The sequence below is a fragment of the Vipera ursinii genome (assembly GCF_947247035.1).
Source record: "Vipera ursinii genome assembly, chromosome: 2".
NCBI classification, from domain to species: Eukaryota; Metazoa; Chordata; class Lepidosauria; order Squamata; family Viperidae; genus Vipera; species Vipera ursinii.
Genome location: NC_139513.1, coordinates 68,862,271 through 68,881,680, shown reverse-complemented (window position 1 = coordinate 68,881,680; position 19,410 = coordinate 68,862,271). Strand labels below are relative to the sequence as shown.

At 38.8% G+C, this 19,410-nt stretch overlaps 1 protein-coding gene across 1 annotated transcript in view; it reads left to right on the top strand.

The window, feature by feature from the left end:
* The window catches only part of DOCK3 (dedicator of cytokinesis 3), a gene marked incomplete at both ends in the record, with an annotated part of 184,279 nt that overhangs the window by 28,272 nt on the left and 136,597 nt on the right, over nt 1-19,410 (top strand). Inside the window, 5 exons of the mRNA XM_083354955.1 lie at nt 6,583-6,731; nt 10,841-10,925; nt 15,644-15,685; nt 17,398-17,552; nt 18,727-18,808. Coding sequence (XP_083211081.1) covers nt 6,583-6,731; nt 10,841-10,925; nt 15,644-15,685; nt 17,398-17,552; nt 18,727-18,808 — 513 coding nt within the window. The remainder of the gene's footprint in view (nt 1-6,582; nt 6,732-10,840; nt 10,926-15,643; nt 15,686-17,397; nt 17,553-18,726; nt 18,809-19,410) is intronic.

Here is a 19,410-nt window from a genome sequence, read left to right as displayed (position 1 = left end):
TGAAAAGGTAACTATTGTTTAAATGATTAGTAATACAGTAAATTATTAAAAATATAGTCCATTGTAACTTTTCATTGTGCCTTATTTTATAATTATAGCTAATATAGGTCAGTGAGTCTCAACTTTTTACTTAAGGGTGAACATTGTATAGCACACTGTTATTAGAGTAGATTATTTCCAGATTACAGGTAGTCCTCAATTTATAACCACAATTGAGTCATTTGTTAAGTGTCCCATTTTATGATACTTCATGCCACAATAGTTAAGTGAATCACTATAGTTGTTAAGTCAATAACACATTTTTAAGTGAATCTGGCTTCCCCATTGACTTTGCTTGTCAGAAGGTCACAAAAGGTGATCACATGACCTTGGGACACTGCAACCGTCATAAATATGAATCAGTTGCCAAGCATCTGAATTTTGATCATCTGTTAATGGAGATGCTGCAATAGTTGTAAATATGGAAAATGGTCATGTCACTTTTTTCAGTGCTGTTGTAACTTTGAATGGTCACTAAATGAACTGTTTTAAGTTGAGGACTACCTGTATAATGTTGTAAACAAAACATAGGAGCAGATAAAAGATGTGCTGAACTTATATTTTCTCAAGCTATGGAAGGCAAAAACGTCTTATAATACCCCAAGCTGGGGTACAGAAAAATATCTTTCCAAATCAAAATAGATCAAATGTACAATATATTATATATTAATAAGTACTTCTTTATGAACACAAATGAAAAAGAGATAAAACCAAAAGTAAATAATTAACACAGGTAGTCCTTGTTTAGCAACCACAATTAAGACCACCAATTCATATACTTAATGGTATGGCCACTAATTGGAAAATCATGTTACCACAACTTGCTTATGATTTTACTTCAGCTTCCCTTTTTCACCACTTCTCTGGAATGCTCCCCCTATTACAGGGATAATTAGCAAGAAGGTGATTAATATTTGTATTTACTATCAGAGCGTGCACAGTCTTATTGCACAAGATAACCCAGGAGTAAACACAGTAAACAGTGGTCTATAGTAAATGGTGGTTTATCTTATGCTATCTACAATATCATACACCAGGAACAATATACGTATACAAACTAATACAGCAGAATCCAACAAACCACAGTTACAGCAGGAAACGGAAGAAGAAAGAAGACATCAGCAGAGCCTTTCCTTTATACAAAGGCTCTTAAAGAGACACAGGCCCTGCTGAGTCATTCCCATTATTACATCTTACATCTTACATTACATAAGCCCAGTACGCTCCCACAGAGAGGGCCTCCTCAGGGTGCCATCGGTCAAAGAATGCCGACTGGTGGCCCCCAGGGGGAGGGCGTTCTCTGTGGGTGCACCAGATTTATGGAACCATCTTCCGGTCGAGCTCCGGATGGCGCCCGATCTCCGCTCCTTCCGGCGCGATCTTAAAACCCATCTCTTTAAACAAGCTGGCCTGGCCTGATGGGACGGGGTGGGATTTTATAAATGAACTTCAATTTTAATTTGTATTAATTTATTATGGGCATTGTTTAATCACGTTTTAATAATTTTTAATTTTTGTATCTAGTTTTTATGTATTGCCCTGTTCACCGCCCTGAGTCCTCCGGGAGAAGGGCGGTATATAAATTAATTAATTAATTAATTAAATAAATAAATAAATAAATGAATAAATAAATAAATAAATACCTTGACATTTACATTCATCAGAGAGGAAGTGATTACAAGAACGTAAACAGGCACACAATGGAGAATACACATGAAAGGAATGTGTGAGCAGCAGCTGTTTCCCTAGCCCAGTTCCAACCCTCCAGCTGCTTGGAGGCAAACAAAAGCTGAAGGTGTGAAAGTGATTAAAGTCTTGTCAGTTACAGCAGCAGCTGACTAACGAAAGTCACAGAACTGCGCTATTAACTTGCAGTTAGTATCTTTTGTAAAAACACTGTGCTGTGGAGAAAAGCAGCACACGAAGAAAATGCTTGTTTAAATAATCTCCACTGTACAAGGGGGGAGTTGGAAAATTGGTCAAGCACAACACACTTACTAATTTCTGTTTTTGTGGTTTGATACACATCATTTTCAATCAATCAATCAATCAGAATAGAGCTGGAAGGGAGACCCTGTACCATTTCAGATAGGTTGTCCATTCTTCTTAAAAATCTCCGGTGATGAAGCACCCACAACTTCTGAAGGCAAGCTGTTCCAATGGTTAATTGTCCTCACTGTTAGGAAGTTTCTCCTTAATTCAGTGAGTTATTTTTGATTTTTATCTTATAATAGTAAAGAAGAAAAAACATTGAATAGTGATAATACAGTGAAAAAGTTGAATATATAACAATCAAATAAATACTATAACATAAAAATGAACAAAAAGAAAAGTTATAAATATCTACAAGTAATTAATTTAAACTTATAGCAACACAATGCTTCATATTTTTATAATGCATAGAATTTTTAAAGAATAGTTCTCAAATATATTTCCTAGATCCATTCCTTAAAATCAGGAGAGCAACTTTCTTTCCAATCTTATAAAATTATTCTCTTTCTAGCCCAAGCTGGATAAAGCCAGAGATCTTCATAAGATACCAAATTTTAGGAATATAATTCAACATCACGTTGAGATCCTTAATAATACTTCCCAAAATCACATTATCATAGATATTGATCTGAAAGCAAAAGAAAGTGTAACAGAACAAGATCAAATCATGTGAGATAAAGAATCTTTAAATCACTATTAAAGGCACCTCAATACAGAGAAGATGGAGTAATAGATAGTGTATATGACTAGATCTAACAAAACTAGATCCTTGGTTAACAACCACTTACAAATAAAGTGACAATAAATGGTAATAAATAAGAAACATGTCAGTTTAATGTGAAGCTTGTGAAAAAGGCAATTGAAGAAAACAAAGGGATTAATAGAGCAAAATGCGAGCTTATAAATACAAGAAAGAAGGTTTTGGCACTAAAACCTGAAGATGGCTCTGTGTGTAGAATAAGACAGGAAATATTAGAAATAATTGGAAAATTCTATTCAGAGCTATACAGAGATGAAGATCACTCAAAAGTAACAACACCCGCAAAAAAGGAAATGTCAGATATTCTAGTGGAGGAAGTATCAAGTGCCATAAAATCAATGAAAAATGGCAAAGCTTCAGGAAATTTAATTTAATTTAATTTTAATTTATTAATATTTCTATACCGCCCTTCTCCCGAAGGACTCAGGGCGGTGTACAGGGCAAGAATAAAACACAGAAATTTACAAAAAATAAAAGATAATTAAATACATGCCCGATTAAAAATACAGTTAATACATGGTAAAAAAAAACCCCAATAAAAATAGTAAAAAACCCCACCAATCCCCCCTCAGGCCAGGCCGGCTTGCTCGAACAAGTATGTTTTCAGATCGCGGCGAAAGGAGCGAAGATCGGGCGCCGTCCGGAGCTCAACCGGTAGCTGGTTCCATAGCTCCGGGGCGCCCACAGAGAAGGATCTCCCCCTGGCGGCCACCAGTCGGCATTCTCTGACCGGTGGCACCCTGAGGAGCCCCTCTCTGTGGGAACGCACAGGGCGGAGGGAAGTAGACGCCGGCAGCAGGTGTTCCCTAAGGTACTCCGGACCCCTGCCATGTAGGGCTTTAAACACCATTACTAGCACCTTGAATCTCACCCGGAAGACAACTGGTAACCAATGCAGCTCACGGAGCAGAGGTGTGACATGGGAGTATCGGGAGACTCCCAACACAACTCTCGCGGCTGCATTCTGTACCAGCTGGAGCCTCCGTGCGGTCCTCAAGTTAAGCCCCATGTAGAGAGCGTTGCAGTAGTCTAGACGAGAGGTCACGAGCGCGTGAGTGACCGTGCATAAATCATCCCGGCTTAGATAGGGCCGCAACTGGCGCACCAGGCGAACCTGGGCGAAAGCCCCCCTAGTCACAGCCACCATGTGATCTTCCAAGGTGAGCCGTGAATCTAGGAGGACTCCCAAGTCCCAAATGACTGTATTACAGTTGAAATGCTGAAAGCTGGTGGTCACAGTTTACTCCAGATAACTAGCAAAACTACATGAGATGTCTCAGAGAAGAAAAAATACCTGATGCACAGGAAAATGCTGAAGTGATTCTTATGCACAGGAAAGGGGCCCAAGGTGATTTAGAGAACTATCGCCCAATAAGCCTCCTTTCAGTCAACTACAAGGTTTTCACCAAGATAATAACAAAAGGAATATTGAGAACATTAAATGATGCACAGCCAAAGGAGCAGGCAGAGTTCAGAAGTGGCTACAGCACAATGGATCACATCAAGGTTGTTCAACAAGTCATTGAAAGGCACAACAGTACATCATGTCTCAGTTTATTGACTACAAAAAGGTGTTTAACTCAGTATTCCAGCAAGCAATAATTAAGATATTGCTCAACCAAGTCATAGACACTGCTTACATAAACTTACTACAATCAATATATGAAAAAACAATGGCAACAATTTGCCTTAATGATCTTAAAGTGGAAATCAACATAGAACAAGGTGTACGACAAGGCGATACAATATCACCTATCCTTTTCTCAGCCTGCCTTGAAGAAGTATTTTGCAAACTACACTGGGCAAAAGATGGAATAAAAATCAATGGTGCCTATTTAAATCACTTAAGATTCACAAGACTCAGAAGAGCTACAAAGATTCATGCAAGAGCTGCACAAAGCAGGAGAACCATTTGGCTTAAAAATAAACCTGTAAAAGAGCCAGGTTATGTTTAATAAATTCACCAAAGAAAGAAAAATATATATATCTGGAGAAGAACTAGATGTAGTAGACCACTAAATATACCTTGGCCAATGGGTCTCAGAGGAAGGTGATATAATAAAGTAAATTGAACGGTGTGTTAAATGTGGTTGGCAGACATTTGGCAAGCTAAGCATAATTTTCAAGAACAACCTCCCTCTATATCTGAAGAGAAAAGTTTGATCAGTGTGTGCTGTCTGCTCTAACATGCCAGTGAAACATAGACCATATCCTTGCAATCAGTACAAAAGCTACGAGAGGCGCAAAGAGCCATGGAAAGATACATGCTCGGCATTACAAGACAAGGTGGAAAGACCTGCACATGGATTAGAGAACAAACAAATGTATACAATATCATCAAGAGAGTAAAGGAATTGAAATGAAAATGGGCTGGTCACGTAGCAAGAAGAACTAATGGCAGGTGGACCTAGGCAAGTCATAGAATGGGTCCCACTTGATAAAAAGCATCCATGAAAGAGATCTAAAACAAGATGGATCAACGATATCAAGTATTGCAGGCCCAATTAGCAAAAGAACGCTCAGGATCGTATTGGTTGGAAACAGGTAGAAGAGGTTTTCATTCTGCAGTGGATAGACAATGGCTAAAATGATGATGACGATAAAACAGTAATATTATTTTATGACCAATGCATGCACCTATGGCCAAATTTCTACAACTAACAAATATCCATGCCAGAATGAGAGTAATGCTTTATCTAAATCAGATGGCAGCAACCAGTGGTCTTTGCAGCAATTTGCTATGTAACCGTTTTGTATGATTTCACTTAACAACCATATTGCTGGAACAAATTGTGATCACTAAATGAAGGCAGATTGTATGTTAAAGTATTGAATTAGTTCTATATTAAGACCTTATAGATACATATTTTAGTTTCTACAAATGGCATTCATGTAATCTCTATTCTGTATATTGTTTTTTATTTATTTATTAGCACTTTTATATTTTTGGTTGTACTTTTAAAAAAGGTGTTAGCAATCTGATTGTGGTGGAATGTAGTCCCCTTCTCCAAGATAAAATTAGTGATGTATACCCTTCCTAACCAATAGCACTTATTCTTCATAGTCCATTGTGATAAATCTTACTTATAGATAGTCCTATACAGATAGTCCTCGACTTATGACTATAATTGGGAATGGAATCTTGGTCTTTGAGTGAAATACTGTAGTTGTTAAGAGAGAAGGCCACTTGACTTCTTCACTCAATGACTGCAATCCTGGCACTTCTCATGTCACAGTTATATGAGGTCCTGACTTATCGACCTGCATGGTCCCGGGGGTTATGATGGCAACCGGCACTGGTGGGATTGCTATTGCTAAATGACACTTTGCAACTGCAGTTCTTTGGGGGGGGGGGAGTAGAATGTAATGCGAAAAGCTCTGCTCAGTAAATAAAGTTATATTCATCTGCCTCTGCAGTCAATGCTTCATTGAAATTGGTTTGAAGTCCTGCCATACTTCTGAAAATAATTATTTCACAATACATATGTATTCTACAAGTATTCCTTGTGGAGCAACCGTGTCTGTAGTTACAATGGTGATAGAAAGATAACAGTGACCAATCATTGCCTTAATGACCTTCACAGAGCTGTAAAGCAAAGGAAAGCTAAAGTAATATCATAAGCACAATTGTAGTTTTATTTTCAGTTGTGGTTGATAAATGAGGATTACCTATGTATTCAAATCTGAGGTTTAAAATGTAAACTATGCCATTCTTGGTTTTGTCAGGAAATTTTCAGGGTTCTCAATCTTTTTTTCTCCCTTTCTGCTTTTGAAAAATAAAATGTTCACAGAAACATAAGATAGATCTGTTCTACAAGCTACGCCATGTGATGAATGAACTGATTGATCTTCGCAGACAATTACTTTCTGGTCATTTGATCCAGGATCAAGTTCGAGAAGTCAAGAGACATCTCACTGTACGATTGGACTGGGGAAATGAGTAAGTATGGTTCTAGTTTTGTTTAAATAAATGTAATGGTGAAATAATAGAATTTGAAAAGAGTCAGAAGCTTCATATATAGCCCACATATTGTCATATTATGGTCTTTTGGGATAAACAGTATAAACAGTAAAAGCACAGAAAAATAATGAGAAGTGAACAAAAGAAAAGACAGGAGTTAAGAGAATAGAAAAAAATTCTTAGTAAATCACATTTACACTGAAATCATTCAAAATATATCTCCATGCTTTCTTTTTACATTCTTGGCTCCTCCATCTCTATACATCATATCTCTTGCTCTTTAAGCTTCTCACTTTTTCAGGATCCATCTCATCTGTTAATTTTTCTGACTTTCCCTTTCTCTCAGTATCTTTATTATCTCTCAGTATATTAGTTTGGTGATTCGGGCCTCATTCATATTCTTTATATGACCAAACTATATACAGATAACATTAAGAAAACCAAGATCATGGCATCTGACTCTCTCAATTCCTGGCAAATAGATGGGGAAGAAATGGAGGTAGTGACAGATTTTATTTTCCTGGGCTCCAAGATCACCACAGATGGGGACTGCAGCCAAGAAATTAAAAGACGCTTGCTCCTTGGGAGGAAAGCCATGGCAAATCTAGACAGCACACTAAAAAGCAGAGACATCACCCTGCCAACAAAAGTGCATATAGTCAAGGCTATGGTCTTCCCAGTTGCAATGTATGGCTGTGAAAGTTGGACCATAAGAAAGGCTGAGCGCCAAAGAATCGAGGCCTTTGAACTATGGTGCTGGAGAAGACTCCTGCGAGTCCCTTGTACTGCAAGGCGTTCAAACCGGTCAGTCCTAGAGGAGATCAACCCTGACTGCTCTTTAGAAGGCCATATCCTGAAGTTGAAACTCAAATACTTTGGCCACCTAATGAGAAGGAAGGACTCACTGGAGAAGAGCCTAATGCTAGGAAAGGTTGAGGGCAAGAGAAGAAGGGGACAACAGAGAATGAGGTGGCTGGATGGAGTCACTGAAGCAGTAGGCGTGAGCTTAAATGGACTCCAGCAGATGGTAGAGGACAGGAAGGCCTGGAGGAACGTTGTTTATGGGGTTGCAATGGGTCAGACACTACTTCGCAACTAACAACATCATCAACAACAACATATATAGATAGTCCTTGATTTATGACCATTTGTTTAACAACTGTTCAAAGTTACGGTGACACTGGAAAAAATGACTTAGGACTAGTCCTCATATTTATGACCATCAGTTGTAATGGAATGTGTGGGAAAAGATGCTGCCTAGAAAACTGTCAGATAAGAGAGGCAGGAGTTGTCTTAAAACTAGTGGACAGAGAAAGAAACTTGGGAAGGACTCGCCCTGATTAAGGAGTTAAACGTAGCAGCAGGAAGATTGCACCTTCAGACTTGAAAGATTCTATTAATATAGTTTTATAATAAAGCACAATTAGCTCATCTAGTTGTGTCTCCCTTTTGGTTTAGCTGTGATGTTTCATATCCTCACTTTTTTCAGCACTTCTGTGAAAGCCAGACATAGATCCAAGACTTCCAGAATATTAAAGGGAAAATTTGCTTCCTTAAATTTCAACAACAGAACAGCAGGAAACAACAGTTAACTATACTGTAGATAAGGTTTAGCTGAGCAAGGTGAATTTCCAAGTATAGGAGTCCAAAGATTTACCACACCAAATCAAGGGAAAGAAGAGGTCATAGTTAATCAACAAGCCAGGATTGTAGTAGATTCCAAGTGTCAAGATAGGCAAGCCAGATGCTGTGGTTGCTTCTAGCAAGAGACCATTGTTCCTATGGAAATGGAAATGCTCTGCAGAATATGCACTGCTGTGGTCAAACAGTGGCAGTGAGTTCAGCTTCTTGTTGCTTACTCATGAGTTGTATACTTCAGCAAGATATAGAGATCCCAGAAGGAATTTCTGGGGGACCAGTAAGTGCTAGAGCAGCCTGCGTAGCAACTGATTCAGACTCTGAAAGCACAATATCCTTGGGAGTCACATGATCAAAATTTGGTATTTACGATCATGGGTCACAGGATCACCATTTGAGATCTTTTCAGGGGGCCTCTGACAAACAAAGTCAATGGGGGAACCTGGATTCACTTCATACGGTAACTGCATAATTTGCTTAACAACTGTGGCAAAAAAAGTTGTAAAATTGGACATGGCTCACTTAATGACCTCATCACTTAGCAATGGACATGCCAGTCCAAGTTGTGGGTGTAAGTCAAGGACTACCTGCACTTCTTTCATATTTATCACTCATTTTAGTTATGGTCATTCAGCAGCCCCAAATCTTGTCTTACCATACGTACTTTTTAAATAATCAATTTTCCAGAATAGTTTTGAATGACCACCATTGGGCTGTAGATATTCTGATATTGTTGCTTTGATTCAACTTCCGAGTACTGCTGCATTGCATTTATTTGTTTGTTTGATTGATTGATTAGATTTTAATGCTGCTCCTTCCAAAATGACTCTGGTCAGTTCAAAATGACTCTGGTCAGTTCACAGAGCTTGGTGGAGCAGTGGGCTGATGCCTCCTTAAGTAACACCAGCTGCCTGCAATTAGTGCAGGTTCGCATCCCACCAGGCTCAAGGTTGACTCAGCCTTCCATCCTTCCGAGGTAGGTAAAATGAGGACCCAGATTGTTGGGGGCAATTAAGCTGACTTTGTAATAATGCCGCTTGGGGCATTGTGAAAGCCCTAACAAGCAGGCATATACATAGAATGAAGGCTACTGCTAAGCTTGTATGCCGCCCTGAGTCTTCGGAGAAGGGCGGGATATAAATGTAATAAAAATTTAAAAAAAAATAAAAAAAATAAAATCTGTGTTGCATATTGTAGTGTTGATAAAGTCTTCAGCATTCATTGGACAGTTATACTTTGGATTTTCAGCCTTGTGCACTGCCATGTTAGAAGTATTCTGTCTCTTTATTATCAGTGCTATATGCGTACGAAGGTGCAGTGCAAATCAAAATAGTTAATGGACGTGCTAGTACTTCATACATGTGCCTGCATAGAGACTTATAAAAAGTGCTTCCTGAATCAAACCTTTTTTCTGTAACACCTCATAGTAAAGGTTGAACTATTATACTTGCTGTGATGTTTTTGATAAAAGTTATCACCGGGTAGTGATAAAGCCAACTACTAAATAATTCTAACCTTAACAATATGATGTTTAGTACAGATTCCCATATGTATAGTAGGATAAATAAACACTACAAGCATAATAATTGATAGGATATGGCATAATTATACTATGAAGGGTGCATGGCTATTTGTACTTTTAATAGAAAGCCAGATTGATATAGAGGATAAAGTGCTTCAAGCCAAGAGACTGGGTTCTAATTTCTAATTTTGTCTCAGGCCCAAGAAGTCAGATAAACATCATCATCATCATCATCATCGATGATGATGTTGGAAGGGACCTTGGAAGTCATCTAGTCCAACCTCCTGCTCAGGCAGGAAACCCTATACCATTTCAGCAAATGGTTGTCCAGTCTCTTCTTAAAAACTTCCACTGTTGGAGCATTCACCGCTTCTGGAGGCAGGTTGTTCCACTAGTTAATTGTTCTGTCAGGAAGTTTCTCCTTAGTTCTAGGTTTCTTCTCTCCTTGACTAGTTTCCATCAGTTGCTTCTTGTCCTTGGGCCAGTGATTCTCTTTAAGCCATAGTAAGAGGCGATGGCAAACCAATTTAGAAAATACTGCCATACAGAAAACTGTATGGACTTTTCCATATATTTGTCAGGAATCAAGACTGACATGAAGACATCAAAAATAAACTAACAACTAGTTACAGGAGGAGAGTTTAATAGAAATTTAAGCTCAGGGTTCTCTAGTCCAAGTCTAAGTGACATTTCCTCATTATTGTGTTAATTATGAAATAGAGCAATTGATCTCTTTTATTAGAATGTACAGTATTTTAAACAAAGAATAGGAAAATGGGAAGCATCTTTGCTATGCTTTAATTTACAGTAATTGCTGAAATGAATGAAAGCTGTTCTCAAATCTGAATCCATTTAAAGGATCAAAGGATCATCTTGGAGATATTTTTTAAAAAATTGATTCTGGGTTTGTTTGCTTGTTTCTTCATAGGCATTTGGGCTTGGATCTTGTCCCACGGAAGGACTTTGAAATTGTGGATTCTGATCAGATCAGTGTGTCTGATCTATACAAAATGGTAAGACTGTTTATGGAGAAGAAGGATATGTTTAAGAACATTTTGTGTAATCAAAAATTATTTATGTAACTGTGTCAAGTATAGTATATTTAGGACTGGCAAGATTCAGATTCAAATCCTCATTCAAATGGGTGATTTTGGCCAATCAATTCTCGGATTAACTTAAAGGATTGTTGTGAGGATAAATTTGCCAATTATGCACTGAAGCTAATACACCATGAAGGCTTATTGAATACTGGAGCCTACAAGAAAGACTAAATAAAGAATAGAAGAGAGACATGTCAAGGCAAAGTATTACATGACCAGCACATTAAAAAAAAGCAGGGAAAACAGGTAATAATGGGACCTTTCAATGGCTAAGAGTAAGAAAGCTGAAGAAAGAGAAGGCTAATTCTAGTTACATAAAACCAAGTATCAAGAACAAATATCATAAAAAGCCAGAATTCAGTGGACAGCAATAGACAGCAAATGCTATCTGCAAAGAAGCTGAAGAAACAGTGAATCACCTAGTTATCTGCTGCAAGAAGATTGCATAGAATAACTACAAACAATAGAATGACAAAGTAGCAACATTGATGTAAGAAATGTCATTTGCTTATGAGCAAGACTCAGTGGGAATAGACAAAGTAGAAATAGACAAAGTAATAGAAAATGAAAATTGGGATTTCACATTCAAATAGACAAGCACCTGCCACATAACTCCCCTGGCATAACAATTGTTGACAACAAAAACAAAAAGTCTGGATAGTACAGTATTTGGAGAAGAAAAGAGAACAAATGGAAAAAATCACAAAATATAAAGATTTGGCAAATAGAAGTAAAATGACTGTGACAAAAGAAAGCAAAAATAGTAATAATAGCAGCCTTCCTAAAACATCTGGAGCATCATTTGAACACCATCATCATTAACAAAATTTCCCTCAGTTGCAAAAGGCCACTATATATGGAGCAGCTTAATCATATTATTATGATTATTATTATAATCATAATAGTAAAGTTGGAAGGAACCTTGGAGGTCATCTAGTCCAACCCCCTGCTCAGGCAGGAAACCCTATACCATTTCAGACAAATGGCTGTCCAGTCTCTTCTTAAAAACTTCCAGTGTTGGAGCATTCACAGCTTCTGGAGGCAGGTTGTTCCACTGGTTAGTTGTTCTAACTGTCAGGAAGTTTCTTCTTAGTTCTAGGTTGCTTCTCTCCTTGATTAGTTTCCATCCATTGCTTCTTGTCCTGCCTTTGGGCGCTTTGGAGAATAGCTTCACTTCCTCTTCTTTGTGGCAGCCCCTGAGATATTGGAACATTGCTATCATGTCACCCCTAGTCCTTCTCTTCATTAAACTAGACCACAGGTCGGCAAACCGTGGCTCCGAAGCCGCATGCGGCTCTTTGAGCTGTCTCCCGCGGCTCCCAGTCGCCCGGTGCGCGCGCACCTCTTTGAACGGGCAGTGGTGCGTGCGCACCTCCAAATGGAGAGTGGCACCGCCTGTTCCAAGAGGTGCGCGTGCACCTTTCCGAAGGGCGGAGATGCGCGTGCACCTCTCCAAGCCACCGCCGTTTCGTTCGGAGACCTGCTGCGTTCGTCAAACATGGACGAATGCGGCAGCTGTGCAAACGGGATGGCGGCGGTTTGGAGACTGCGTGCGCACCTCTCCCAAGCTGCCGCCGTCCGGAGACCTGCCGCGTTCGTCAAACATGGACGAACGCGGCAGCTGTGCAAACGGGATGGCGGAGGTTTGGAGAGTGCGCGCGCACCTCTCCAAGCCGCCGCCGTCTCGTCCGGAGACCTGCCGCGTTCGTCAAACATTGACGAACACGGCAGCTGTGCAAACGGGATGGCGGCGGTTTGGAGAGTGCACGCGCACCTCTCCCAAGCCGCCGCCGTCCGGAGACCTGCCACGTTCGTCAAACATTGATGAACACAGCAGCTGTGCAAACGGGATGGCGGCGGTTTGGAGAGTGTGTGCGCACCTCTCCCAAGCCGCCGCTGTCCGGAGACCTGCCGCGTTCGTCAAACATGGACGAACGCGGCAGCTGTGCAAACGGGATGGCGGCGGTTTGGAGAGTGCGCGTGCACTCTCCAAACCGCCGCCATCCCGTTTGCACAGCTGCCGCGTTCGTCCATGTTTGACGAACGTGGCAGGTCTCCAAACGGGACGGCGCGCACCTCTCCAAAGGGGAGACCCGTCGCCGCGCAGGTGCCTCCCAGTTTGCGCATGCGGAAAATGTTTTTTGCGCATGCGCGTGAGGACGCACGTGCGCGCACTTTTTGCGGCGCCCACTTTTTTGTTTGTGTGATGGAACCGGTTCTGAGTGGCTCTTTTCCTTTTTCCGGTTGCCGACCCCTGAACTAGACATACCCAATTCCAGCAGCCGTTCCTTATATGTTTTAGCCTCCAGTCCCCTAATCATCTTTGTTGCTCTTCTCTGTACTCTTTCCAGAGTCTCAACATCTTTTTTACATTGTGGTGACCAAAACTGGATGCAGTATTCCAAGTGTGGCCTTACCAAGGCATTGTAAAGTGGTATTAATACTTCACGTGATCTTGATTCTATCCCTCTTTTAATGCAGCCTAGCACTGTGTTGGCTTTTTTGGCAGCTGCAGCACACTTACATCCTGAAATATCTTCAACACCATCAAATAACAAAATCTCCGTGTGTCTGGTCTTTGGGAAGAACTTGATAGATGGATAAAAATGACAAATCCATCCGACTGTGTGACCAACCATAATATATCTTTACTTAATATAACAGGATGGTTCCTAATTAAAGAAAGAAAGAACTTTAAATGACACTGAAAATTACAAATTACAATTGTTTTTGTTGAGAAATCTACTGTGAAAAATATGCAATTGACCTCATGGGAATGTAGTTGCAGATAAATTGGCACCATAATTCCCAATTCTTTAGTTTGATTTGTCTGGAAAAGAGTGCCTTTGAGTTAATACCAACTCCTGGAAACTGCCTTGACAAGCCCTTGCAGTGTTCTAGGTAAGATTTTGGAGGTGGTTTGCCATTGTCTACTTCCTAAGACTGAGAGAGAGTGATCCAGCTGGCTTTATGTCTAAGCAGGACTAGATCTCCCAGTTTCTAGCCTGTTACTTTAACTCAGTGCTTCCTAAATTTTTCACTTCATTACAGATAGTCCTCAACTTATGACCACAATTGGGACCACTAAGTGATGTGGTTATTAAATGAGTTGCACCTGATTTTACCACATTTCTTGCCTCATTCATGAAGCAAATTATCACAATCATTAAGCAAATTCAGCTTCCCACATTGACTTTGCTTGTCAGAAGCCCCCTGGGAAGGTTGCAAATTTATTTGTTTACTTTGTTTTATTTATTGTATTTGTTTGCTGCCCATCTTGCCACAAGGCAACTTTGGGCAGCTTAGAACATCAAAACTTGTATGTATGTATGTATGTATGTATGTATGTATGTATGTATGTGTAGGTATAAAATTGCAATAGAAATACAGGTTATAACTAAAAGATGGGGAGGAAATGAGCAGAATGTATAGGAGAGGTGGGAACTGCTATTAGTCGATCAACCACCTCCAGTGTGATTCTCTCCCATTGGGGTTTCCAAGCCAAATGGGAGAGCCAAATCTTCAGGCTGTTGTGGAAGGTCAGGAAAGTGGGAACCAATCTCTCTTCAGAGGGCAAGATGATCCAAAGGGCCCTGGCAGAGAAGGCTCTTTCTCCTGGACCCTGACAGGTAGAATTTCTTGACTGATGGGATCCGCAGCATGCCTCCTCTGCCAGCACAGGTGGGTTAGGCCTGTGTCATAGAATGATTCCTCAAGTAATCTGGACCTATGCCATACAGGGCTTTATAGGTAATGACCAACACCTTGAATTGCATCCAGAAGCAAGCCTCAGTTAGTGCAGCTCATGGGACAGTGGTGTAACATAAGCCATCGTAGGGGTCCCTAAGACTCTGCATCTGAACGCTCTTCAAGGGTAGCCCCCTATAGAACACTTTGCAGTAGTCCAAGTGTGAGATGATCAGGGCTTGAATGACTTGAGCACAGGACTCTTGATCCAGGCCAAAACTGGCTGACAACCCCAAGTTGTGCAAAGGTTCATCTAGCTGCAACTGTTACTTGCTTTTGAGCAAGAGTCACAAGTCCAGCACATCCTCCAAATTGTGGACTGAGTCTGTCTGAGGTAGTGCCACCCCATTCAGAGCTAAAGATGCCAAAGTCCCAGACCTTCAAGCTCCATGTAGCCAAAGCCATTTGGTTTTGCCAGGGTTTAGCCAAACCAAATGGTGATCACATGAGCCTGGGGAAATGCAAGTGTCATAAATACATACCACTTGCAAAGAATCTGAATTTTGGTCATGTGATTGCAGTGATCATCAGTGTAAGGACCAGTTTGTTTTTCAATGCTGACATGACTTTGAACAGTTATTAAATAAATGGCCGAAAGTAGAAGACTACTTGTACCCAAAGCTGCTTATCAAAAAGTCCTTTTTGTCCAATAGTCAACTTAAAATGTTCCTGTTTTGACTGGGTAATGACTTGTGTGTCATTACCCAATTCCATCCCCCCTCTCCCATACTTTTGGGAAACTGACTTAATCATCATAGCTAACTGACGGAATCTGTTCAAGCAAATTAATTACATATTAAAGAGTAAAAGTAATTCTGCTTAATTAAGTAAAGAACCAAAGCAGTGTATTGAGAAAAATAACATTTTCCCTGTCATCTTTACAGCATTTATCCAGTAGGCACAGTGTGCAACAAAGCATATCACAGGTAAGTTGAGTTATAAAAGCATCATCGCTTTCCTAAATATCACATGAATAGTAATACATGTAATGGTATTAAAAGGTTTTGTTTGACAGTGCCAGTGTACAGAAACTAATTTATTTTCTTCTGCAGCAACTTTAATCTTGATCTTTGTTTAGAACTGCTTGCATTAGTTTAAAAAATGGTGTAAAATGTGATATTGATACAGTACACAGGTCTGTGTCCATGAAATGTTTGGGTTGTGTGTATTTTCTCTTTTACCTAACAGACTATATAGAACAGACATGTCAAACTTGCAACATCACGTGATGTCGCGCAACATATTGGACCCTTTTCCGCCATTGCTGGCAATCGGCTGGGCGTGGCTTCTGGATGATGCAGCCGGCCTGTGGGCTGGCAGTTTGACACCCCTGATATAGAATGTATTTAGCACAATACAGCTGAATTTCAAGATATGGCAAAGGTCTGAAACATTAGTGGCAGCATCTGTCACTTCAAAAGAACTTCAAAAGAAAGACTGTGTTACTAATTATTTCCATGAGCTTCCTCAATTTTTTTTCTTACTCTACCTTCCCACTTGTATACAAGTATTTAAGTCCGATAATCGTCTACTTAAGTAGAGACAATAACATCACTGTAAATTTCATCAAAAATGGAGCCAACAAGTCTTTGATCAATGAGATGAAAAAAAAGTGTAAAGGAAGAAAGAATAGTACTCATTGCCTCTGTCTGGTCCTCATACTTATGGATGTCAGCTGGACAGATATAAACCAACGTAACTGAATATACTTGCAAAACATTTCAACATTATGTATAGGTTACTTGCAACTATATATAGCTAAATGTTATTTATGTTTAAATAACTCGCCTATTCTTATCGACATAGCTACTATCTCATTTTCTTTTCAACTGCATTCCACAATTCAGGAAATGGTTAAGATAGTGCTGGGCTGCAGTAACTTAATGTGGACCAAAAACCCTGCTTTATTAAGCGATTTGCTCACATTTATGGAATCTTACATGTGGTTGTGAAAATTAATGTAGAGCAAACAACTGGAATTTTTTTAAGGAAACCTCAAGTGTTAATAAAGAACTTACAAAAGGAATAAAATGTATAAAATTGCTGATATTTTATTATAAGGGTTTATTTATTTGAGATTGTTACAGTACGTACCCTCACATATTGTTCATAGTTATTCACAAAACAGCCCTCCCTCATGCAATAGATAAAATAATAATTTTAAAAAGAGATGGGGGAATGGGTTTACCTCCAGATGTTGTTGAACCACAACACATAGAAACCCATGCAACATAGCCAGTGCAGAGAAATACTGGGGATAATAAGTTTCATTTAATAATGAAAGACTACTTTTGTATCTAGATTTTCCACATTCCAGATTAATATGTTTAATACTGAACTTTATGTAACCTACTTTGATAGTAAATATTGTAATGTGGTTTTAGTAATAATACCAGGTATGTATCCTCAGTTTTTTTTATCAAACATCCAAATGTATTTTGGTGGCATTGCTTGATCTCCAAATTGTTACAACTAAAAATTAGTGGACATGATGAATATTTACAATGGGTATGTTATTAAATGGAAAACCTAAAGTTTCTAAAAGAAGGGAGAATAAGTCACTTGTTCCATAAATAATTGCATAAATATTGAATACTTGTAAAAAAAATAGAGCTCTTTTCATATATATTTTTCAAAGGTGGATACGATGAGGCCACGCCATGGAGAAGTATGCCGTCTGCCAGTACCTCACCATTTCTTTCTCAGTTTAAAGAGTTTCACATACAATACCATTGGAGAAGATGCAGATGTATTCTTTTTTTTATATGATGTTCGAGAAGGGAAGCAGATCAGGTAAATCAGGACAACTTTTTACTTTTTCAGAATATATAGATTAGCAATAGCAATAACACTTAGACTTATATACTGCTTCACACTGCTTTACAGCCCTTTCTAAGCAGTTTACAGAATCACCATATTGCCCCCAACAATCTGGGTCCTCATTTTACTTTCCTTGGAAGGATGAAAGGCTGGATCAACCTTGAGCCGGTCAGGATTGAACTGCTGGCAGTTGACAGAATTAGCCTGCAATACTACATTCTAACCACTGCACCAACATAGCTCAGTATTGATACTTTCATCTAGAATCCTCATTTATGCAATATTTATATATTTATTAATATAGTTATTATGAAATACAATTATGAAATATTTCATTATGTAATATGAATATGATGTCAAGGAATTATACTTCTACTGAAGTAGAAAAGTGCTCAATTAATTTGTTAGTGCTAGTTATTACAGTCACTGAACAGAATTCTACAAGTAAATAAAATAACAGTTTCTGTTTCAAGTATAATAAAACTATAGCTAGATCACCAATCTGATCAAAGTATGTCAAACTTTATCAACAGTATTACAAATTTTATCACATTCAAGGAAAACATACTAGCCCAACAGGTGTCACTGTACATAAAATAAAATAAATATGTTTTGGTACTTCACCAAATAGGGAGTTATGAAACAGATCCCAGTGTCCTTATAGAAATTGCATTATAAAGGATTATGGGCTATAGATTCATTGGGTCCTTCTTATGGCACAATTTTAGCTCTTAAGGAACATTTTAATATTTGCCTTTGGGAACAGAAGTTATATTAATGTTAGTTCTTTTTGGTGTTTAGGAATAGTTATTTGATATAAACATCTTTCTGACTTATCAAATGACTTGAGTACTTCAAAACATATTTCTGTGAATACTTATAAAAGAAATAATATAACAGGGCATGAGCTATGGTTTCAATAGCCCCTTGTCCACAGGGGCACAGTCTCAGCTCATAAGGGACTTTTTTTATATAGGCTCTTCAGAACTGCCAAGGAGAGAGATCTCTAGTGTATTGCTTGGGTGCAGTGAGAGGTCAGTTGTAGCCCTTTATCGAGATAACCTTTTTTGAAATCTTTAGATTTAATTCTGACTAGAATAGAATAAAATAAAGTATTAATTATAGACATATCCTTGTTGCCTTTCAGTGAAAGATTTCTGGTAAGGTTGAACAAGAATGGAGGTGCCAAGAATCCAGAGAAGATTGATCGGATGTGTACACTTTTTACAGTATGTATTGCTCTATGTTCTGTGTTGTCAAGTTAGACTTTTCCTCTCCTTTACCTTTTCAGCCAAGATTAGTTTCAGATACAAACAAAATTTGATTCATGCTGAATTTAGAAATTAATTCATATGTTTCCATCTTTATCACATAGAAGATAAAAGACCAATGTTCTTAATTGTAGTTTGGTTTGAAATTGAACTTCAAGAAGTTTCTAATTTGATGCAGTTGTTTGATAATATATTTAATAGTAGGTGGTGGTAGAGGGATTAGTAGTAATCCTGAGACTTTTGAGTTGCTAACTTACCTAGGATGTCCATCCTAGGATGAGAAGATCTCCTATGCTCATTAATATCCAGTCTGATTTACCTCAGTTTATAGAGTAACCAAGCAAGATCACAGACTCGTGTGATAGCTGAATTTGAAATTATTTTTTTGTAAGTGAGTCATATTCATCACAAGGACCAACAATCTTTAATGAAAGCTTGGGTGAGAGTGGTAAATAATAAACTCTAAAAACCTAAGTTCTATTGTAATAGATTTTCTGTGCTGATTTGTGAAGAAGACATTTAAAAAGAAATATAGGTAGTCCTTATTTAGCGACCATTAA